General features: G+C 37.8%; 1 protein-coding gene across 1 annotated transcript in view; it reads right to left on the minus strand.

The window, feature by feature from the left end:
- LOC128692661 (RRP12-like protein) overlaps positions 1-24,553 on the minus strand; it is a 41,688-nt gene extending 17,135 nt beyond the window's left edge. The window contains exons 1-10 of the mRNA XM_053781926.2: positions 24,402-24,553; positions 21,772-21,910; positions 18,371-18,542; positions 17,411-17,537; positions 15,830-16,015; positions 13,953-14,069; positions 11,046-11,270; positions 8,150-8,418; positions 7,554-7,647; positions 3,486-4,889 (exon numbers count right to left, since the gene is read on the minus strand). Coding sequence (XP_053637901.1) covers positions 3,486-4,889; positions 7,554-7,647; positions 8,150-8,418; positions 11,046-11,270; positions 13,953-14,069; positions 15,830-16,015; positions 17,411-17,537; positions 18,371-18,542; positions 21,772-21,895 — 2,718 coding nt within the window. The 5' untranslated portion in view covers positions 21,896-21,910; positions 24,402-24,553. The remainder of the gene's footprint in view (positions 1-3,485; positions 4,890-7,553; positions 7,648-8,149; positions 8,419-11,045; positions 11,271-13,952; positions 14,070-15,829; positions 16,016-17,410; positions 17,538-18,370; positions 18,543-21,771; positions 21,911-24,401) is intronic.
- Positions 24,554-25,149: the final 596 nt, after the last annotated feature.

Genomic DNA, 25,149 nt, shown 5'->3' on the forward strand with positions numbered 1-25,149 from the left:
GATTCCACAACTGGCATAGGCTTTTCAGGGTTAGCCCCAAATCCCTCAAAATCTTTCTTAATTTCCATACTAATTCTCACCCTTTTTACTACAGGGTTGGCACTAGAAGCTTTCTTGGGGCCCATGGTGGTTTATTTTGCAGTTACAAGCACAAAAAACACTGGGATAAGGTGAAATTTACCGAATGTATGCATGAATGCAACCGCACTGGATGGCTTGTAAACACTGGCGCTGAGGCCACACTTGGGACTTGTCCCAGAAGAATTGTGTGAGGCAAGTTTTTAGCGTGAGGCGAGGCAAAACTTTTGCATTCAAATGTATCGTATGGCAGATTTAACGTAACGCGATGCCATCGTAACGCGGGGTCCACTGTATAATGTCTGCACTTTAAAGGAGGGGTTTGGGATATTGGCAGTTTGGAGGGATATGTTGTGTATCTTTATATGTATATACTTCTAAACTGTTGTATTCTGAGCACCTCTGCAAAAACAGTGATTATGTGTGAGTGAGGTGAAAGTGTTGAATGATGATGAAAGTATTTTCTTTTTGGGGATTTTCTTTCTTTTTTTGGGTCACCCTGCCTCTGTAGGAGATGGCTGACTTGTTGGAAAAAAAAAAAATGTAAATGAGTGAAAGTTGGAGAATCTAAAAGAGAATCAGTTAAGGGATTTAAAAAGAAGGCTAAACTTTATCTATGTCTTTCACTGGTAGTTATGATGCATTGTACATTTCAACATTAAGACTCAGATAGACATACATAGACAGACAGACAGACAGACACAGACACACAGACAGACAGACAGACAGACAGACAGACAGACAGACAGACACACACACACACACACACACACACACACACACACACACACACACACACACACACACACACACACACACACACACACATACACACACACTCACACACTCACAAAGCAATCTGGACAGGCTGCAGGCTTGGTCCAGCAACTGGCTCCTGGAGTTCAACCCCACCAAGTGCAAAGTCATGAAGATTGGGGAAGGGCAAAGAAGACTGCAGATGGAGCACAGTCTAGGGGGCCAGAGACTACAAACCTCAGTCAAGGTAAAGGATCTTGGGGTGAGTATAATACCAGGCACATCTCCTGAGGCACACATCAACCAAATAACTGCTGCAACATACAGATGCCTAGCAAACCTAAGAACAGCATTCCAACATTTTAATAAGGAATTGTTCAGGACCCTGTACACTGTATACATTAGGCCTATACTGGAGTATGCAGCACCAGTTTGGAACCCACACCTAGCCAAGCATGTAAGGAAACTAAAGAAAGTGCAAAGGTTTGCAACAAGACTAGTCCTGGAGCTAAGGGGAATGTCCTATGAGAAGAAGTTAAGGAAAATCGACCTGAAGACACTGGAGGACAGGAGGGATAGGGGGGATATGATAACGACATATAAGATACTGAGAGGAATCGACAAGGTGGACAGAGACAGGATGTTCCAGAGATGGGACACAGCAACAAGGGGACACAGTTGGAAGCTGAAGATTCAGATGAATCACAGGGATGTTAGGAAGTATTTCTTCAGTCACAGAGTTGTCAGGAAGTGGGATAGTCTGGGAAGTGATGTAGTGGAGGCAGGATCCATACACAGCTTTAAGAAGAAGTATGATAAAGCTCATGGGGCAGGAAGAGTGGCCTAGTAGCGACCACTGAAGAGGCAGGGCCAGGAGCTATGACTAGACCCCTGCAACCACAATTAGATGAGTACAATCAGGTAAGTAAATGTACACACACACACACATGTACATGCACACACATGCACACATACACATACAAAAAAAAAAAACTATATTTGTGTAAGAGAAAAAATGGCAAGTCAAAGGTACTATCAAAGATGGGGAGAGGAGGGAAATGAAGGAAGCAGCTGGCACTACCTGGGAACCATAATGGATAGCCTGAAGACCCAATCAAGAGAGGAGTTTGAGGGAAAGTTTAATTCCCTTCACAGAGAAGCTGTAGCAATTTGCAATGAAGCAAGGGATAAAATCACAAAACATAACTAGGGCAACTGTTGCAGAGGACAGGACCCTATAACTGGAAGACAAAATAGACTGATAGACTATGGAAGGAGGAATACGGAGAAAGACTTCTGAAAGTCAGTTCAATTCCCTCCAGGAGGAATTGGTGGCTGTCTGTATGAAAATCAGGTAAACAGAAGACAGAGCCCTAAAACTAGAAAAGGATCATGAAGGAAATGAGAGAGAGTAGTAGGGGCAGAAACACTGAGGAAAGGAGAAGGAAGCTTAAAATGTGATAAGGGAGACAGCAAGGGAAATTGTAAAAACAGACTAAGAAATCTAGAAGGAGAGGCAATGGGAGGAAGAAAGAGTGATACTGAAGGACAGAAAATCCAGGGGATGAGGGGTACATATTGAAGGACAGAAAATCCAGGGGATGAGGGGTACATATTGAAGGACAGAAAATCCAGGAGATGAGGGGTACATACTGAAGGACAGAAAATCCAGGGGATAAGGGGTACATATTGAAGGACAGAAAATCCAGGGGATGAGGGGTACATGATAACAACATACAATATATTCTGGGGAATTGATAAGGTAGACAGGGCTAGGCTATTTGAGAGGCAAGAAATGAGAACTCAGGGACACCGCTGGAAGTTAGACACAGATGAGCCAAAGGGATGTTAGGAAGCTTTTTCTTCAGTCTCAGATTGATCAGGAAGTGGAATGGTCTTGGTGAGTAACTAGTGGAGGCAGGGTCTAAACTTAGTTTTAAGAGCAGGTACAAAAGGGTTCATGAGGCTAAGAGGGAGTGAATATGGAGAGGGGCAAGTTAAGAAGCAGGGCCAGGATCTGAGAATCAACCCCTGCATCCACAAGTAGGTAAGTACAAATAGATAAGCACATATTGCATTATTTGCAATGAATGCTCAAAATGTGGGAATTCTGGTCTCTACATTTGTTCAGTTGTTTTTAATTTTCAAAGACTGGTGTTACTTTTAACTACAAGCACACTTACAGGATAACTAAAAAAAATCATAATTAGTGAGTTTAAGAGTTAGTTGGGAAGCAGAATAATAATAAAAAATTGGTAGGTATTACATAATGTTCAGCACTGTATATACCATTTTCAGGTTAAGGTAGAGTGATGGACAGAAAGTTACCTAAATGAACAAGGGTGAGTTATGAAAAAATGAAATAGTAATAAAAAGTGTGAAATTAAAAAGAAAGACATACAAGAAACATCAATTCATCTGACAGAATGGAATGATGATGTTAAAACTGCCATTATGTAAAATAAAGATACAAATCAATGGGAAAAATTATTGTGAAAATTTACAAAGGTAAAAATTAAAACATTATAAATAATGTGGTGTGAGGGGGAAAAAAACAGAAATGAACTTCATGATGATTCAACAGATGAATCAAAGTAACTGTTTTTTTAGCATGCATTAATGAAACTGAAAAAACAATGATTCAATTTTACCTGAAGATGCTTCTGGATGGTGGCACCAACTTCTGACAAGAGGAGGAATGCAGCTTTACGTGCTGGTTCAGACATACTCTTCCCACAGCACATGACACATTCTCCCACCACTTGATGCATTAGGGCATCTCTACTTGATGTTTCCATGTCAGTTCTCAACTGAAGAATGACTTGTCTCATACACCTCAGGCGGGGTGCACGTGAAGGAGGGGCTGCAGTGGAGAGCGATTCCAGTAGCAACTTAGATAAGCCATCCAGATTCTTCATGACGAAATCTTGACTAGCCTCTGTTCCTACACCCAATATTTCCTCTAACATTCTATAGGCAGCTTTCTGGTCCTTGGAATCCTTTGCTGAGCCGATCAATGGTGTTACTTTTTCAAAGAGACGCTGAAGCAAACTGCTATCCAGGTAAGGAAGAAAGGTCCTGGCTAAGTCCAAAAATGCCTGTTTTTTAAAGCTGTCAATTTCATCATTATACTTAGTCATGATGAGTCCTAGGAATTCCTTGCATTTTGGCAATGGGACAATCTGAAGATAAGTCTTGATTGTAAAATATGCAGCTTGTCTTTGTCCATTGCTTATTGTAGGCTCCTCTGTTTCTTTTTTGGATTTGTCCTTGGGCCGAGTAAGATAAACATTAAATAAAGCTGGAATGTAGTTTTTAGCATACAGGGCTAATCTTCCAGTATTATCAATGTTATCATTAATCATGTTGCGGAAAGCTGCCATAACTATCGTTCTTGTATCATCACGAAATTTAATGTGGTCACACAAAATACGTGCAAATTTCTCATTGCTGAGAGCCTCTTCAATATCGGTTGCCTTATCACAAAAACTTGGAAGCAATGCCCAGATCTGCCTTTCTATTACCTGGTATGTCTTGGACAGAATAGAATTTTCTTGTTTTTTTTCTTTCAGTGAGTTAAGAAGCATAAAGCACTTACCAGCTAAATGAACAAAGTAATCTTCAAAGTAACACAGTTGTGTATTCCTAACATATTTCTTAAGAATAGGAAGGACCCAAAAATTTTTTTCATCTTCAGCCATACTGCCTGTCACTTTGAGTGGAGCTACTGCCATAAGCGACTTGGGTCCCAGAGCTCTCACTGCTGCACCTATAGCTTCTTCCAGGTGCAAACGGTGAGGTATTTGAGAGTTTTCCATAAGTTCTGTTAGGTTTTTAAGACATGGCTCCATCAAGCTTGGAAAAATAGGACCAATAACTGTGAAGCACACATTCAAGCACTTAAACACATGACCCCAAGCAGACTGGAACTGGAAAGAAAGGCCTCCCTCAATAGCCTGAAATATAGTTGTCACATGATCCTGGTCACTGCTGAGAAATGCTTTGCTGCAGTTGGCTACACATTCTTGCAAAAGTGCTTCAAATGACTCAAACACCTGTGAATGCAAAATAAAATAAAAATAAAAGCTATGAAAAACAAAAAATCATTGATTAATCAAATTAATACAACACATTATTATTATTATTATCACAGGGTACTGTTTTAATACAACTGCCATTTTTCTCTAGAACAGGGTGGCCAAAAGAAGAAATCACATTCACCATCACTTGGTACTTAGCTATCATTCCAGGCTCTTCAAATTTTCCTACTATACATTCCACAACAGCATCTAGCACTTTTGCATTGTCCTCTCTCAAAATAACTGGTTTCTCACTTGATTTAAAATTATCTAAAAAAGTTATTTAACACCTCCCATAATCTGTATGTCTCCTCTCCTGCATAACTGACTATTATTTTTTTTATTATCACACCAGCCGATTCCCACCAAGGCAGGGTGGCCCGAAAAAGAAAAACTTTCACCATCATTCACTCCATCACTGTCTTGCCAGAAGGGTGCTTTACACTACAGTTTTTAAACTGCAACATTAACACTGACTATTACTAACATTTTGCATCCCACCTTCATTTCAAATTTCACAATTCTCAAATTTAAACATTTATATCACATCTTTTCCTTCTACAATTGCTCCTACAAAATTGCCACCCCACTTATAGCTCTTACTCTTTCACATACACTCAATTATAATTGTATTTACTCCTTTCTTAACTAACTCTTCAAAACCCTTTTTCTTTTTTACTCTCGTCTCACTCATTAGAACTTCCAGCTTCTTAGTTATAACATGAAAAATATCTTTCTTAACATTCACATTACATCTACTCACACTTAAACCAGACTTCAAAATTTCCTTTCATGTAATTTTGATCATTACATGCAAGATACAGCAACACAGGGAAAAAATTAATACAGTGACAAAAGTAAAAAAATGATTTTCAAAGGTATTTAACTAAACCGTAGGTAGTAGGTTGGTAGACAGCAACCACCCAGGGAGGTACTACCGTCCTGCCAAGTGAGTGTAAAACGAAAGCCTGTAATTGTTTTACATGATGGTAGGATTGCTGGTGTCCATTTTTCTGTCTCACAAACACGCAAGGTTTCAGGTGCGTCTTGCTACTTCTACTTACACTTAGGTCACATTACACATACATGTACAAGCATATATATACACACCCTGCTGGGTTTTCTTCTATTTTCTTACTAGTTCTTGTTCTTGTTTATTTCCTCTTACCTCCATGGGGAAGTGGAACAGAATTCTTCCTCCGTAAACCATGCGTGTTGTAGGAGGCGACTAAAATGCCAGGAGCAGGGGGCTAGTAACCCCTTCTCCTGTATATATTACTAAATGTAAAAGGAGAAACTTTCGTTTTTCCTTTTGGGCCACCCCACCTCGGTGGGATACAGCCAGTGTGTTAAAAGAAAAAAAAAATTAACTAAACATGTTGATTCATACTTTTGTTTTTCTTTTTGGGCCACCCTGCCTCGGTGGGATACGGCCAGTTTGTTGAAAGAAAGAAAGATGTTGATTCATACAAGTTTTTTTAACATTAGTCATCTCCTACCAAGGAAGGGTGATGCAACAAAGAAAACACTTTTGCTGCCACTCATGCAATCACTGTCTTGCCAGACACATGATGACATTACAGTTCAGATGACCCCTCCAAACCATATGTCTACCCCTCCTTCAGAGTGCTGGCAATGTACTTCCTACCTCCAGGACTCAAGTCAGGCTAACCAGTTTTCCCTGAATCCCTTCATATATGCTACCTTGCTCACATTCTAATAGCACATCAAATCATTTAAATCATTTGGCTCCACTCTATCTATCTATCTCACTCACACAAGCCTGTCAGATGTCCAAGCCCTTAGCATTCAAAACCTTCTTTACCCCCTTCCCTCCAACCTTTCCTAGGATGACCCCTACCCCTTTTTCCCTCCACCCCAGATTTATACACCCTCCTAATCATCCTATTTTTTCTCTATCCTCTTTAAGTGTCCAAACCACCTCAACAACCCCACCTCAGCCCTCTGAATAATACTTTTTGTAACACCACATGTCCTCCTAATCTCCAAACCCTGAATTTTCTGCATAATATTCAAGCCACACATTGCCTTCAAACACATCTCTACTGCCTCCAGCCTCCTCCTCCTCGCTGCAACATTCAAAACCCATGCTTTGCACCCATATGACTATATTCTGGTACACTTCCCCTTTTTTTGCCTCCACAGATAAGCTCTCTGTCTCCACAGATGTCTGAATGCACCACCCACTTTTTTTCCCCTTTGTTAATTCTGTGGTTCACCTAATCTCTCAGAACCATCTACCAACAAGTCCACTCCCAAATATATAAACACATTTACTCCCTCCAATTTGACATTCAATCTCTTACTTTGTACCCATCATTAACAGTTATGAAAAAAGTTAAATCCCACTATTTTAAGGCATAAAAAGATCTGAAGTATCCTGACTATATCTCTATCTAAAGTTTTAGCTTACTGGTTTCTCTGGTAGATTCAATACTAGCCACAGTTATATCTAATACAATGTCAGATATGAATAAAAAAAAAATCATAATTAAGAAATTTAAAAAATGTATAGTGACAATCTTGGATAAATATTCATAAGGTATCTTCAATAAAAGGGATATCATTATTCAAAATACAGATATAGTGAGAAAATTAGGAGGCAAATAGCATACCCACCTTTGCATGTATTTCAGCATGATCACTCCTCCAGTAGGGTACAAGGTTCTTAATCCATGAGACAATGTGCTGCATACCCTGCTCTTCATTCAGTCTGGGACATAAATGGATACAGTTAAGTAAGCATAATAAATGTGATCCAAAGAATATTAATAGTGTAAGAATCAGTGTTTATCTACATCTCTATCATTACTGATTATTTAAAGTTAACATGCTCTAAGTAATCGCCAAGGTTTGAAGTCTGTCCTGTCTGGAGGTATGATATCCTTGTTAAAAAGTTCTCTGCAAACAGGATATAATATCCTACTGATCTTATTAATAAACATGAATTCTATCTCTTGGAATAGTAATATAATGCACTACCATCTCACTGTATATCTAATATATCTAGTAACCCATTTTTATTTTAGAAATGATTAAGAGCTTTGCATAATATAAAGATTAATATTTATTTAGTAACGTACAGAAATGCTGTAAAACTATTTTTGGTAATACTGTAGTGCACTTAGAGTTATAAATATTTTTATGAAGAGTTACCATCAAGAGCTCCAACATGAGACACTTTCAATAAATTATAATAGCCATTTAGAACCTACTTAAAGAGGTTAATGTGTGCTACTGTAAGGACTGTTATCCAAGCACTGGCTGGTTGTGGATTATTCATCCCAGGTACTATTGCGAGTGAACTGCTGGGCACACCAGCTGTTTCTGCTGTCAAAGCACGGATCAGAGCACAGTTAGTGTCAGCTGGAAGTACAGCTGAGGAAGGTTCAGAAACAAAGAGGCTGTAGAGAGCTTGCAGGACACAGTTGTTGATGAGAGATTTACCCAGGTGCATGATAGACAGAATACACTCACATACACACTGTTGGAAGAAAAAAGTTATTTTACTTTCTATAAATTTTGCTTCTTTCAATATTCTTCAAATATTTGTAAAATATATCACCATGTATAAATAAATCACTGGTTAAATTTAATGGAATATCAAAATGAATGAAAGAATGCAATAAGAACTATTTATAATAAACAAAGTAACTTGTACATAAGCAACTGGTATCAACAACAATGACACTACCATAATAACTTATTCTAATGAACATGACAATAAAAAACTCAAACCTTAATGAAAATAAAAATGAAAATGAAACTACAGTGGACCCCCGCTTAACGATCACCTCCAAATGCGACCAATTATGTAAGTGTATTTATGTAAGTGCGTTTGTACGTGTATGTTTGGGGGTCTGAAATGGACTAACGTACTTCACAATATTCCTTATGGGAAAAAATTCGGTCAGTACTGGCACCTGAACATGCTTCTGGAATGAAAAAATATCGTTAACCGGGGGTCCACTGTACTTTTTTTTTCCTTTACTAAATTAAAATAGCATGTGTAACAAAAAGGCACAATACCGTGACTGGAACGATACACAAATAACCCGCACATAAAAGAGAGAAGCTTACGGCGACGTTTCGGTCCGACTTGGACCATTGACAAAGTCACACTAACAGAGGTGGAGCAGGACGGCTATATATAGGCAGGAAGAGGTGGAGGTAGTAGTAGTAGTACAAGAATTGTATATAATACCGACAGGATGAAATGACACATGCACAACACCCGGGCATCCCCACCGTAGACGTTTCGCCATCCAGCCAGCCACTGGATGGCGAAACGTCCACAACAAAGACAACCAGACGCCGCACATGTGTCTTAATTTCATCAGTAGTTGTAGTAGAAGAAGAAGAGGTAGTAGTAGTGGTAGTGGTAGAAGTGGGAAATAAGGAAGACGAGCCAGTCAAATACAAAGGAAGGGGAGCACTGCAAGAGAGCTAGAAACCCACAGAGGGAGAGCAAGCGCATCGAGGTGCGTGAAAGGGGAAGTGGTGAAATAAAATAAAGAAGGAACAGAAACACGAGACAGGAGAGAGAAAGACAACCCAGAGGAGAAAAGGAGAGAGGAAAGAAGAAGAAGAAGAAGAAGAAGAAGAAGAAGAAGAAGAAGAAGAAGAAGAGAGAGAAGAGAAGAAGAAGAAGAAGAAGAAGAAGAAGAAGAAGAAGAAGAAGAAGAAGAAGAAGAAGAAGAAGAAGAAGAAGAAGAAGAAGAAGAAGAAGAAGAAGAAGAAGAAGAAGAAGAAGAAGAAGAAGAAGAAGAAGAAGAAGAAGAAGAAGAAGAAGAAGAAGAAGAAGAAGAAGAAGAAGAAGAAGAAGAAGAAGAAGAAGAAGAAGAAGAAGAAGAAGAAGAAGAAGAAGAAGAAGAAGAAGAAGAAGAAGAAAAATGAGGATTCAGGTTAAGTCACGGGTGTTCTGAAGTTTGGAGCATTTTACAATGTAGTGGGAGAGGAAGGCATCTACAGAGATGAAGCCATTGACTTTGTCAATGGTCCAAGTCGGACCGAAACGTCGTCGTAAGCTTCTCTCTTTTATGTGCGTGTTATTTGTGTAATAGCATGTGTGTTTGAATCTACTTACTGTGTTAAGCAAATAAGTGTTGTAGAGTAACTTTTTGCTGAGATTCCCGACAAATATAATGCAATAATGACTCCTTGATTCAGTGATAAGGAACATGTCAAGAAAAAGGCAAAGGAAAAGGAAACATATCAAGACAATCAAGAGAGAAAGAAGAGCTAATGAATGGCACAGCTAGACCTAGGTACAACATTCTTATTTAAAGCTCGACTTAAAGAATTTAAAACAGTCTCTTCAAGAGCAAGCAATAACTTCATACTGGCATTTTGCTACCTAATGAAAGTGTGAATAAGAAGTAAGAGTGATGAAGAGCCAAGAGAACAATATTCAAGAAAGGAAACTAAAGAAGGTGAGATGATTCTTGACAGGAATACAGTGGAATACCAAGATTAGTACAAGAATTATTTGGGAAATTATTGTATGTATTTCCCTCTAGAAATCTTGAGGAGCCTCAAATAATTTTGTACTTTCTCAATGAACAGGAACAGGAACTCCTAGTTCAATCACCAATGGAAAATTTAGAAGCAGAGGAGCTTGAAAAAAAATGTAGAGCATTCTCTATTAAAAAAAAAAATAAGAAGCTAAGCAGGAGCTCAGCTTGACTACCTCTAAAGCAGTGTTTCTCAATGTTCCACATCACAGTCCTTCCTTAGTTCCTGAAAGTTGTACTCTTAATGACTTTTAATGTCACAAAGAAGTTACCATAACTATGCAGAAAATTAGATGTTGTGAAAAATTTCAATGGCAGTGTTTTTATGTGCTACTAATTCAGAGTATTATCATAGGTTTTGAAATGTATGTCCATACATAGTATTTGCTGTCACTACATTATGCAAAGAAAGATACCCTCAAAAATTCACTACAAATTGCCACCAGGGATCTACAATGTCCAATTACAATACAATACATCTGTTTTAAAGATACACTGTAGAGTGTTAAATGTTTCAAGTCGATATGAAGAAGCATTCTGAAGAATAAAAAATAACAAATCATAAGACATTCACCTACAGAATCACTAACTTACTTACCTTCAACTGTTTTCTCGGGAAGGCCATAATGACCTGTCTGAGGAGAACAAGGGTATGCAGAGTAGTTTTGGGGTTGCCCATTTCACTAGAGGCTCGGAGCTGGGAAATGCAGAACTCTGCTACAGCGCCTGCTTCTGGATGACCATACTTAGGAATATCATCACCCACCATGAAGGATGAACTCTTCAGAATAGCAGCAATATTATATTGTGCAGTTTTTCTGATCTGAAAATTCAGTGTGAGTACAATATGTCTGATTACCACTAATTTTGGTCAATATATACATTAGGGTGTGTAAAGGTAGAAAGTTTAAAGTGAACACACATAAGAGTAACAAATGATTTAGATAAAGAAAACTGGATATCACATTGGAGAGAGGGAGTATGGAAGAAGTGAATATTTTCAGATATTTGGGAGTTGATGTGTCAGCAGATGGGTTTATGAAGGATGAGGTTAACCACAGAATTGATGAAGGAAAAAAGCTGAGTGGTGCATTGAGGTATATACATTTGTTTTTTTTCAACAAACCGGCTGTATCCCACCAAGGCCGGGTGGCCCAAAAAGAAAAACGACAGTTTCTCTTTTTAAATTTAGTAATTTATACAGGAGAAGGGGTTACGAGCCCCTTGCTCCCAGCATTTTAGTTGCCTCTTACAACACGCATGGCTTACGGAGGAAGAATTCTGTTCCACTTCCCCATGGAAATAAGAGGAAATAAACAGGAAGAAGAACTAGAAAGAAAATAGAAGAAAACCCAGAGGGGTGTGTATATATACGTATATGCTTGTACATGTATGTGCAGTGTGACCTAAGTGTAAGTAGAAGTAGCAAGACGTACCTGAAATCTTGCATGTTTATGAGACAGAAAAAAGGACACCAGCAATCCTACCATCATGTAAAACAATTACAGGCTTTCGTTTTACACTCACTTGGCAGGACGGTAGTACCTCCCTGGGCGGCTGCTATCTACCAACCTACTACCTAGAGTTGAGGTATATGTGGAGACAAAACACGTTATCTGTGGAGGCAAAGAAGGGAATGTATGAAAGTATAGTGGTACCAACTTTCTTATATGGGTGTGAAGCTTGGGTTATAAATGCTGCAGCGAGGAAGCAGTTGGAGGCAGTGGAGATGTCCTGTCTAAGGGCAATGTGTGGTGTAAATATTATGCAGAAAATTCGGAGTGTGGAAATCAGGAGAAGGTGTGGAGTTAATAAAAGTATTAGTCAGAGGGCTGAAGAGGGGTCGTTGAGGTGGTTTGGTCATTTAGAGAGAATGGATCGAACTAGAATGACATGGAGAGTGTATAAATCTGTAGGGGAAGGAAGGCGGGGTAGGGGTTGTCCTCGAAAAGGTTGGAGGGAAGGGGTAAAGGAGGTTTTGTGGGCGAGGGGCTTGGACTTCCAACAAGCGTGAGTGAGCATGTTAGATAGGAGTGAATGGAGACGAATGGTGTTTGGGACCTGACGAGCTGTTGGAGTGTGAGCAGGGTAATATTTAGTGAAGGGATTCAGGGTAACTGGTTATTTTAATATAGCCAGACTTGAGTACTGGAAATGGGAAGTACAATGCCTGCACTTTAAAGGAGGGGTTTGGGATATTGGCAGTTTGGAGGGATATGTTTTATATCTTTATATATGCTTCTAAACTGTTGTATCTGATCGTCTCTGCAAAAACAGTGATTATGTATGAGTGAGGTGAAAGTGTTGAATGACAATCAAAGTATTTCCTTTTTGGGGATTTTCTTTCTTTTTGGGTCACCCTGCCCTGGTGGGAGACGGCTGACTTGTTGAAAAAAAAAAATTAATTAACATCAGGGTGATTTAAAGAGATCACATGGATTAAATTCTGCTCGATTGTGACATATATGTCATTCTAGGAAATAAGTGATGGAGAGTGTGTTTCCTTCTCTGGGTCATCCTACCTTGGTGGGAAAAGGTTGTTGTGTTGCACTGCTTTCATTAATGACAAATTTAGAATATTTACTGTAGAACATCTAAATTTAGTAGTTTAAAAGGGAGACCATGTAAGGTGTTGTTTTCCAAGTTTTTTCATACTACACTTTATTAGCAGGGGTTTGGTATGCTGTATTGGCAGTTTGGAGGGATATATTGTGTATCTTTATACGTATATGCTTCTAAACTGTTGTATTCTGAGCACCTCTGCAAAAAGTGATTATGGGTGAGTGAGGTGAAAGTGTTGAATGATGATGAAAGTATTTTCTTTTTGGGGATTTTCTTTCTTTTTGGGTCACCCTGCCTCAGTGAGAGATGGCCGACATTAAAAAAAAAAAAAAAAAAAAAAAATTATATTAGCAGATTGAGCTGAAGGGTTGGCTAGACTAAAAATCTAATACAGCATTTAATAAACTAAATTTTTAGAACTATCCTTCTTCAAATCCTACATCTAGTGTGCTATTGTAAATATTCATCGCCGATCATTCCTTACTGTTCTTAACACACTGGCTGTCTGCCACAGAGGTAGGTTGACCCAAGATAAGGAAACACTTCACCATCACAAATTCAATATTTGTCTTCCAGATATCACGATTTAAATGACCCTGTGTTACAACATCCCATCCCTCCTCCAGAGTGCAGATATACTATATCTCATCTCCATGACCCAAATCCAGCAACTGGTTTCCCTGAATCTCTTCGGGGAAATAGAAAATGCAGTAATGATAATGAGATAAAAAGTATGAATCAATGATACGATTCTTAATTTAAAAGAAAATAAATAAATACACACGTACTCGTGTGTGCATGCACAGACGTATATATAACGTATGTATGTATTTATTACTTTATTTACTTTATTTATTTATTTACTTATTTATATTAAAATTAAAAAAATTTGTTAACATAAGAACTTGATAAAAAATATATTGCAAATAGCAAGAGGCAATACCTTAGGCTTCTCATGGATAGTGTAGGCAAGAATTTTATGCAGGAAGGTCATTGTATGCGGATGAGTCCACTGTACTTTCTCCTGGGCTCGTAGAAGCACTGATAGAGATCCAATCAGCTGAAAAATAAAAATTACATGAATAACCTTTGCATAAAAAGCATGCAAATTGCTAGAGAGCTGAGGGAAATTAAGTGGAAAAAAGTTGAATTACCAGGTAGGGAAATTTAATGCAAGGAAGGCAACATTTCAGTGCAAATGATTTACAGCACACTGAGCTCATGGCAAGGAAGTGTCTTATTCAATTCTGCATCTCCCTTACTGCCTATTACTCTTTCACATTCGCTATTTTATATGTGCCATTTATTTCACTCATATTTTTAATCATTTCTCATACCTACAGTGGACATACAAAAACCTACAGATAATTAAAATATGATATCAACTCCAGCAGGCTTCGTGCTGATTAATCACTTAGCTACTTATTATTTCCGAGTCTCTCCAGCCAACTCTGCAGGATGTCTCAAAGAAATATTGGTATATATATATATATTTTTTTTTTTCAACAAGTCGGCCATCTCCCACCGAGGTAGGGTGACCCAAAAAGAAAGAAAAATCCCCAAAAAGAAAATACTTTCATCATCATTCAACACTTTCACCTCACTCACACATAATCACTGTTTTTGCAGAGGTGCCTAGAATACAACAGTTTAGAAGTATATACGTATAAAAAATACACAATATATCCCTCCAAACTGCCAATATCCCAAACCCCTCCTTTAGAGTGCAGGCATTGTACTTCCCATTTCCAGGACTCAAGTCCGGTTATATAAAGAAGATAGATATCCCCTTTAAACCCCTTCTCCCGTATAAATTACTAAATTTAAAAAGAGAAACTTTCATTTTTCTTTTTGGGCCACCCTGCCTTGGTGGGATACGACCGGTTTGTTGAAAAAAAAAAAATATCCCCTTTAATATTTGTGATATACCTTACTTTTACCTTTGATATACCTTTGATGAGTTCTAATTTGGATCTCCAAACAAGTCTGGCCCAGCCAAGCATATTATAAGAAGGACCTGGAGATGTGACAAATTAACAGAGAAAAAGTTTTTTTTAGTGCCAGGAGTGTCTGTATTATTTATTCTGGACCCTATTTTGAAATTGGCCTTTCTTGAATTTTGAGTAAAATTGGCCAAATCACCAATTTCTGATCACCCATGGGCCAGACTTGTTTGGAGATCCAAATTAGAATACTATGCACAGTAAGAACCCAGTTACATTTCAGGAATTTCAACATAAAACTGAGCAGTCTTGGGCAGTTATCCCAGCAGAAAAATTGCACAATAATATCACTGTCAACAGTGTTCAGATGCACATATAAAATACACAAGTATTGTATACCAAGTATACAATACTTGTGTATACTTGGCATATACTGTCTTCATTTATAAATATTTTGTTCTTATTGTAATGTATATAGATACAATACCTATAGCTCAAACTTTGCTTCCCTCCCAGCTGTCTTGTTCACTGATTCCTACCATCTAACTCACTCACAATTTTTAATTTTTAAACTCAAAACTACAGTATTACATTATTCTTGAAATACATGAATACATGATATCACATTCTCATAAATAGAATGGGTAATTACATACTACAGTGTACTATACTTCATACATGCCCCTTTAGCTCACACACCCACACACTGCTATTTTTAAAAAAAAAAAAACTCTACTTACAGAAACTCTAAAAGAGCTAAATTGTACACTAAATTCCAACTGATTTTTCTTTCAATACATAAAGGTAAATAAAAACTTTTTATAATAAAAAATTTAAAAAAAATGGCATTAAAAGCAATTTACTAAAAATTTCTTACATTGATGATCAAGACACCCTTTTTGGATGACTGGTATTGGGAGATGGCATTATCCAATATCTTGGAAAATTCAAGGAATTTGGCACGAAGGACTTCTATGCTGACACGACGGATGACTTTCACAATCAGTGACAATGTTGCTGCCACATCATCTTCGTTGTCAATGATTCCCTCCAAACTAATCATCTGCCAATTATTATTATTATTATTATTATTATTACCTATAATCAAGGGGGAAGTGCTAAACCCATAGGATTATACAGCCACTGTGGGGGATGTGTGGAAGGTATTCAGGCTTAATTCAGGGAACTGGAGAACAGATCCAATTCCCAAGATCAAGAGCCCCTCACCAGTGTCAAGGAATTTTCCTTGAGGGGTCATCTGCCAATGATGAGGAAGTTTTACTTTTTTTTTTCAAGTAAAATCTAAACTCATTAAAATAAAGACATACATTAATTGGAGAAATAAGAGCATAAGCCACAGTAGGAAGCTTATGAAAATGGGTTACCCTACCTTAGTGGGAGTTAGCAGAACAAAAAATGTTTACTTTTTAACTAATTCTGTGTATTTTGTATCATAATGCACTTTTCAGATATTTATTTAACCCTTAACCCTTAAACTGTCCAAACAGATCTATGTTCACATGCGTAGTGCTCCAAAAGTAGATCTATGTTTTTTTTACATATTTTCAAATCTAACAAAAAAAAAATGTAGATCAAAGTTTTTTTTACACATTTTCAAATGTAAAAAAAAATAGGTCTACATTTTTTTACATACTTTCAAATGTTGAAAAAACGTAGATCTACGTTCGGACAGTTTAAGGGTTAAACTGTCCAAACATAGATCTATGTTCGCACGCATAGCGCGCCGAACGTAGATCTATGTTTGATTTTACATTATGTAAAAAAAAGTAGATCTACGTTCGGAGCACTACACACACAAACATAGATCTACGTTTGGACAGTTTAAGGGTTAAGTTTGTTTATGCAAGCTATACTGTTAGATTAATTGGTCAAATTAATTTAGGTTAATTAAAGTATGGAAGATAATACTAAATGAAATCAAATTAAACTATCATTACTTTGGTAAGATTAGCTTACATTATATTAGGGAGAGCCTTAAGTGGGGAATGAAGGAGCTGAAGCTTTAGGCCCATTGCTAGAATAGGCCCATACAAGAATTTATATAAAACTAAAGTAGTGTCTCATTTGGAAGCATCTCAAAACAAAAATAGAAATGTAATGCAGAAAGACCTTAAAAATTATGACTTCATAATTTTTTTATTATGCTGAATTCTAGTGGAGTTTAAGCCCATCAAAATTCAATAAGCTCCATGCCCAGTAGGCACTTAATTAATCCACCACTGATGTTTGAAAAATTATTATTTGCTCTTAGATGGGTAATGATGTAAAAAAGTTAAAAAAATACAGGAGCGAGTACTCTAGAATTTAGGAAATATTTTAACGAGGGTAGATTCTATATCAGTGATACAATTTTTAATGCTAGGATAAAATTCAACACACATCACTCTATGGTTAAATTCTGACAATGGATAAAGATTAAAAAAAAAAAAAATCCTACCAAGCTGCAGAAATATGAAGTTGAGGTCTCTGGCATGCCAGCTTCTGTCATGTATTCTTGTGCTGCAGCATGAATGGCCAACATACGGGTTTGGAGCTCAGATGAGGTTTTGAAATTCCTAAAGAATCTGTTGGGACGCAAAGAAAAAATTTGGTTTTCAAAACAAAGCTGATTGCCTCTGCATATGTCAAAACCTTAAATAAAGAGTATTTTAGATTCTCATGGCAATAGTTTGATATAGGGAGTAAATCATATCTGCGATGATTATTATAATCTAGAATATGTACCATCATCAACTAAGCTATCATCACAGCTAGCATCTCAGTTACCTTTACAGTCAGCACTTTAAGCATCACCAAAATCAGCACCTCAAGCATCACCACAGTCAGCACCTCAGGCATCACCACAGTCAGCACCTCAAGCATCACTACAGTCAGCACCTCAAACATCACCACAGTCAGCACCTCAAGCATTACCACAGTCAGCACCTCAAGCATCACCACAGCCATCACCATAGCCAGCACCTCAGTACAATCAGTATGTCAGCCACCACCACAACCAACACCTTAGTAGTTATTTTAGTCACCACCTAAGGCATGAAGTCTGAGTAATCACTGGATGAATCTACACATAAATTATACTTCTGAATCTCCATCCAATAAAAAAAATCATCATCGAAGGTTAGTTAAGCACTTTTATCATTTTTATTATTTAATAAACACTGATTTAATTTCAAATTCAACTTTATGATACCGAACAGAATTTCTGCTTTGGAGAATAGGCTATCATTATGAGGTATGTACTCACAGTTTCACAATACACTGTGAAATCTAGGAAAGTTACACCAGTGAATTTGGAGGGATCACTGTATCTAAAATACTTTAGTCTCTCTAAATGCTGAGAGAATAAGGTTGAAGCAAGACAGAATATCCTTCATATACAGTACTTTTCAAAACTTACTTATCAAAAGCAGGAATAGTGCAGGTAGTGAAGTTGGAGGCAAAAGTATTGAAGGTCTTTCCTGCACTACAGAGATCCTCAGTATCCACATTAAGTGCCTTCATCTGCTGCTCCACTTCTCCAAGTACTGCATCATGGTCAGCAAGGGCATCCTTTGTCAAACCACTTTGCCCTGTTGACAACAATACTCTAAAGGTAAATGTTATTACTCTATTTACAACAAAAAATACTAAGTTATGCTGCTCTTTTTTTTTATACTGTACTAAACAATGTACCTTTACTGTACATTACTGTTATTTCTTGCTAACATTGGTTTTTAATACTTGACGTGCTGTTGGAGTGTGAGCAAAGTAACATTTATGAAGGGATTCAGGGAAACCGGAAGACCGGATTGAGTCCTGGAGATGGGAAGTACAGTGCCTGCACTCTGAAGGAGGGGTGTTAATGTTGCAGTTTAAAAACTGTAGTGTAAAGCACCCTTCTGGCAAGGCAGTGATGGAGTGAATGATGGTGAAAGTTTTTCTTTTTCGGGCCACCCTGCCTTGGTGGGAATCGACCAGTGTGTTAACAAATAAATAAATAATTATATTAAAACAGTTAATGCATCTCTTCATTTTTTGCATATGTACATAAAAATTAAGGCAACTGCAATTTTCTTTGTCTATCGTAATATATTTATATACAGCCTCTCACTTAACGACGGAGTCCCATTCCTAAGACCACATTGGTAAACAAATTCGTTGCTAAGTGAGGAGCATGCTATAATGGTAGTGGGTTTGTGTCAACCATCTCTAATATTGTTTTAATGTCACCTTTGCACCATTTATAACATTTCTGGTATACAGTGGACCCCCGCATACCGTTGGCATCACATAACGTTAAATCCGCATAGCGATACATTTTATCACTAAAATTTTGCCTCGCATAGCGCTAAAAACTCGCTCAAAGCTATTCGTCCGAGACACGTCTATGTGAGGCCTGAGCCAGTCTCACATGTTCCGCCGGTGGCAATGTTTACAAGCCAGCCTCCGCGGTAACATCCAAGCATACAATTGGAGCATTTCGTATTATTACAGCGTTTCTGGTGATTTTATTTGCAAAATAAGTGACCATGGGCCCCAAGAAAGCTTCTAGTGCCAACCCTGTGGTAAAAAGGGTAAAAAATATTATCGAAATACTGTGGTACCATGGTCAACTGCTGATGCTGCTGCTGCTGTAGCACTGTCAGCTGCTGCTGTAGCACTGTCAGCTGCTGCTGCTGCTGTAGCACCATCAGCTGCTGCTGCTGCTGTACCACCATCAGCTGCTGCTGCTTCTGTAGTACCGTCTGCTGCTGCTGCTGTAGTACCGTCTGCTGCTGCTGTAGCACCGTCTGCTGCTGCTGTAGCACTGTCAGCTGCTGCTGTAGCACTGTCAGCTGCTGCTGCTGCTGCTGCACTGTCAGCTGCTGCTGCTGTAGCACTGTCAGCTGCTGCTGCTGCTGTAGCACTGTCAGCTGCTGCTGCTGCTGTAGCACCGTCAGCTGCTGCTGCTGCTGTACCACCGTCAGCTGCTGCTGCTGCTGTAGTACCGTCTGCTGCTGCTGTAGCATCGTCTGCTGCTGCTGTAGCACTGTCAGCTGCTGCTGCTGTAGCACCATTGTTGGTGTGGCTTATTGAGAATACCAAGAAACAATTAACCCCAGAGGGTTAGCCACCCAGGATAACCCAAAAAAGTCAGTGTCATCGAAGACTGTCTAACTTATTTCCATTGGGGTCCTTAATCTTGTCTCCCAGGATGCAACCCACACCAGTCGACTAACACCCAGGTGAACAGGGAAAAATGCCTGGAACTAGTGCTCATATTGGTGAATTTAAAGCCAGCGAAGGTTGGTTTGAGAGACTTAAGAATCGTAGTGGCATACACAGTGTGATAAGGCATGTTCTGGAAGAAAATGCCAAACAGGACCTACAGTACTCAGGAGGAAAAGGCACTCCCAGGACACAGTGTCTCATCAGTCATTGCTGCATCTTCAATAAAGGTAAGTGTCATTTATTCTTCATTTAGTAGAGTAGTACATGCACAATATATATTGTGCATGTACTACTCTACTATTGTGCATGTATCCTTCTCTTTGTGTGTAGGAAAATGTATATTTCATGTGGTAAAATTTTTTTTTTCATACTTTTGGGTGTCTTGCACGATTAATTTGATTTCCATTATTTCTTATGGGGAAAATTCATTCGCATAACGATAATTTCGCATAACAATGAGCTCTCAGGAAATGATTAATATCGTTATGCGGGGGTCCACTGTATTTTTAAATGTTTATACAGTAATGTACTGTATACTGTAATAATCAGAATAGAGGAAATCAGCTCTAATACATATTATTTAGGTATGCATGCTGGTCAGAAAAATGTCTTGCTCAAGAAAATGGCCCATTTCTAGTGGAATGTTCCCCAGACACATTAGTTGTCCCTCTGTGTTAAAGAAGGTTTGATGGAGCATCTGTTCAAGGTTTCACATGTTTCTCTGTCACCTGATTGAAGCAAATTACATTTGCTGGCAGTATACAAGTGGAAGAAGGGAAAAGAAATATTACCGGAAAGGAAATAATATAGGAATAAGAATCACAGTATTAAGAAGTAAAGAGTTAAGTAATGACATGTGCATACTGAATACAGTGGTACCTCGGGATACAAATTTAATTCGTTCCAGAAGGCTGTTCGAGTGCCGATACCAAACGAATTTGTTCCCATAAGGAATAATGTAAATTAGATTAATCCATTTCAGACCCCCAAAAGCACACTTAGATAAATACAATTACATAATTGTTCAAGTTTTGAGCTGTTCGTATCCTGAGGTACCACTGTATGTATAAGCATTACCTTTTAAGATTTACCTCTTATCTTGTATGATCATGTAAAAAGACAAGTATAATATCAGCAATCCTGCTAGAATGCAAAAAAACAAATATTAACAGGTTTTGATTTTGCACTCATTTCACAGGTGGTAGCGTTACACCTGACCCTAACCCTCTATCAAATTCTTGAATAAATAATTTTAATTCGGCTTGAACAATAGTTTTGTTTACATATGTTTTCCTTTTGCTCTCATTATTTTTCAAAATGCTGCATCTTCCTAACTACTGCATATTTTAGCATGAAACACAACTTGCATGGTCCAATATTAAATATACTATAGCTGAAAATTGCATATCTAATAGAAAACAGAAAAACAGAAACATGCATGTACTCACTTCCTAAGGAGGGAAGGAATTTCATATGTTAACTTTTACATTTAGTGAACTTTTAGGGAAGCCATGTGAACATCATTAATGACAAATAAAAATGACAACATAATCACAAACTTACTTTCTGAAATTAATTAATTCTCTCTTAAAGTCATCTTCAACAAACCTTCCACTTTTTGAAAGAAACATCCTCTGGCTGCTTCTCTGTGTTTGACATTTTGAGGATTAGACACACAGCTCTGGCCCTTCTTCCACTTCTGTCCTTTACCACTCGTCCTTTTGAGCTTCATATTGCTTTATTAACTCTGTAAATAAAAACGTGACAAAAAAGTCACAGTAACCAGTGTTTGAGCTTGGGATTGAGTAAATATAAGACAAACATCTTCATAATAAAAACATGGTGAAAGAACAAAAATCATAACTAACAAATCTACAGTTAATTTCCATTCTCTACTAAACAACAATGAGTCCTCCAAACATAAAACAAATATAGGTTCATAAAATATGAATATAGATGATAAAAAACTAAGAAAATAATTTTTTAGAAAATATGTTTTCATGTTTGCAACATCTGCAACTCCAGATCAGCATTTGTAAACTACAGTACTGTAATTGGTTCAAAGTCCTCCATTCATAAGCACAGGTATTCATAACTTGGGACCTTACTGTAACTAGTTTATATAAAAATATTGTCCATCATGACCCTCAGTACATGAATATGAAAAAAGATATGCAGAAAACTGCTTATAATGTAGAAAATCTTCCTGTTTCCTAGCAATATACAGTTCATGTAATCAAAATATTTTTTGCATAGCTACAGTATTATTAGATTCCCTTTTGACTGACTTGTCCAAGTTTCCTAGACACAACATTATTTTGACCACTAAGCAAAAGCTTCAGTCCTATTTTGATAGTGATTTCATGTATTCTATCAGCAGCACTAGGTATACCTAATTCTTTCCTTATATTATACATTCTAATGGCTATAAGACAGCAAAGAATAATTCTCAGAGATTCATTTTGTATTTTTCAAGTCTTAATCTTGCATGATAATCCATCAGCAATCTTATATAAGCTGTTTGTATCATTTTATCAACTCTAACATTTGTACCAAAGTAAGGATTGCATGATTATAGGCTTCTGTACATGATTTAGAGTGGTTTGTGTTTTGCAAGCAACTTTTGTATTACAAGTACATCATTATTATTAATATATTTAGAGGGAAGTGCTGAACCCTTAGGGTCATAAGTACTTGGGGAAAAGTAGGTAACCAAGTTTGATCCAAGGATGGGGAACCAAAGTTCAAGTAGCTGGATCAAGAGCCAAGCTAGCTGTAATGTTCCAAGAAGTATCTGGTATAGAAGAGCACTGATCAAGGCCTCTTTGAGGAGTGCCATATTGTATTTCTTTTATTTCAGCTAATATTAAAGAAAAATAAAAAAAACACTCCATTCCTATATCTATTAACAGCAGAGTAAGGTTAAGTTAAATTACATTTTAGGTTTAATTAGGTTACATTTTTTTATTATTTGCATTAAATAAAACCAGGTTCATGGCAAAATTCACATAGCCTTCGACATTTTCAATAATTATTGACCAACTCACACAATAACCTACTCTCAATAATTACCAGGCAGTCTTTTATAACAAGAACTGTTGTACAATGGTGCAAAGTTTCCACTTGTGCCGGTTGCAACCCAACTGATTTTCTCTATTTAATGCCCTTGTAAATAACTCAATTCACTTTGTTAGTATTGTACCTCTTCTTTACTGCAATTGATTTTCATGCAGCCATGTTTAGTTGCTTTAATTTTTAAAGTTATTATCAAGATTGGTTTCTATTATAACTTACAGCTAAGCTTTAAACAATAAGATTTTACATGGTTCCCAGTGGAAATAAGTCAGTTTGTATGATTTTGGGGGGAGTTATCCTAGGTAATTTACAAGTATGTTACTATGTTTGACAACTGTAATCAGCACAGTGGCCCCGTGTCCTGGTAGGCAATGCTCTCATTTCACACACTGAGTGTCTGTGGTTCGATCCTCAGCAAGGGTGGAAACACTGGGCGTGTTTCTTTACACTTGTTGTCCTGCACATCTAGCAGCCATATAGATGTTAGTTTACTGATGTGGGTCGCATCCTGGGGGACAAGACAGAGGACCCAAATGGAAATATGACACAGTCCCTCAATGACGCACTGACTTTCTTGGGTTAACCTGGGTGGCTAACCCTCCGGGGTTAAAAATCAGAACAAAATCTTTTATCTTATGCATACCTAAATAAAGTGGCTTAGCCTTTCAACTGAGAACAACTGCTACTATTTGAGAGTCTAACCCTCAACTATACTCGGGTGTTTGTTTAATAAAGTTAATAAAGCTGAATAACAGATAATTATAAAAAAAAAAATACAGAAAAGCAGGAATTATGTTTTCCTTATAATAATAATAATAATATAATAATATCTTTATTTACTACAAGTACATGTACAAGGTATACAGTCCTAGCTGACAACAATGACATACTACTATATAGAAACTCCCTTGTTATGCTCTGCATTTCGGGCAAATTAGGTCAGTGTCCCGGGATGCGACCAACACCAGTCGACTAACACCCAGGTACCCATTTTACTGATGGGGAACACAGACAACAGGTGGAAAGAAACACGTCCAATGTTTCTACTCTGGCTGGGAATTGAACCCATCTGGTACATGTTGCATAGTATTGCATTTAGGGTTCCCACAGCCTATGTTGTATAACTGTTAGTCACATAGAGCTAGAGTTGCATAACGGCCTACCTCAGGTGTCCGCAGATAAAAATATTGCCAATATTTGGGTGAAAAAGACGGAGAGAGAGCCACACGTGTATTTGTTAGTGGTGTTAAGGGCAAGTACAGCCTAAGCTGTGAGTGTTTGTTGTTCTTATTGTCATTGTTGCTCTAGGGGTTAACACAGCGGGGACCGTCAGAATAAATACAATTTTTCTTTTTTTTGCATAAGTTATATTGTGTTATTTACATTTTATAAAACGTTAAGCACAAAAAAGCCACTAACATGTCTGAGTATTTCTGGCAGACTAATCAGTGCTTACAGACTACTTAAAACTAGACATAGGTAAACCATACCCTTGGCCGGGTTTGAACCCGCGGTCATAGAGTCTCAAAACTCCAGACCGTCGCGTTAGCCACTAGACCAGCTAGCCACAATAAGATTCATCCAACTAGGTATATTTTTACGTCATAGGAAGGTTAGCACAGGCACCTCTGTGACCACTTGTGAAAACTTGCATTTGTGGTCACAGTGGTGCCTGTGCTAACCTTCCTATGGTGTAGAAATATACCTAGTTGGATGAATCTTATTGTGGCTAGCTGGTCTAGTGGCTAACGCGACGGGCTAGAGTTTTGAGACTCTATGACCGCGGGTTCAATCCCGGCCGGGGGTATGGTTTATTTGCAATCGTGTCATTACGATTTCTTGAGTCATGTTTTAGACATAGGTAATGGAATAGTAAATTTGAATTATTCATTATTTTGCATTATTACAGTA

This window comes from Cherax quadricarinatus, chromosome 30 (genome assembly GCF_038502225.1).
Source record: "Cherax quadricarinatus isolate ZL_2023a chromosome 30, ASM3850222v1, whole genome shotgun sequence".
Lineage (NCBI taxonomy): Eukaryota > Metazoa > Arthropoda > Malacostraca > Decapoda > Parastacidae > Cherax > Cherax quadricarinatus.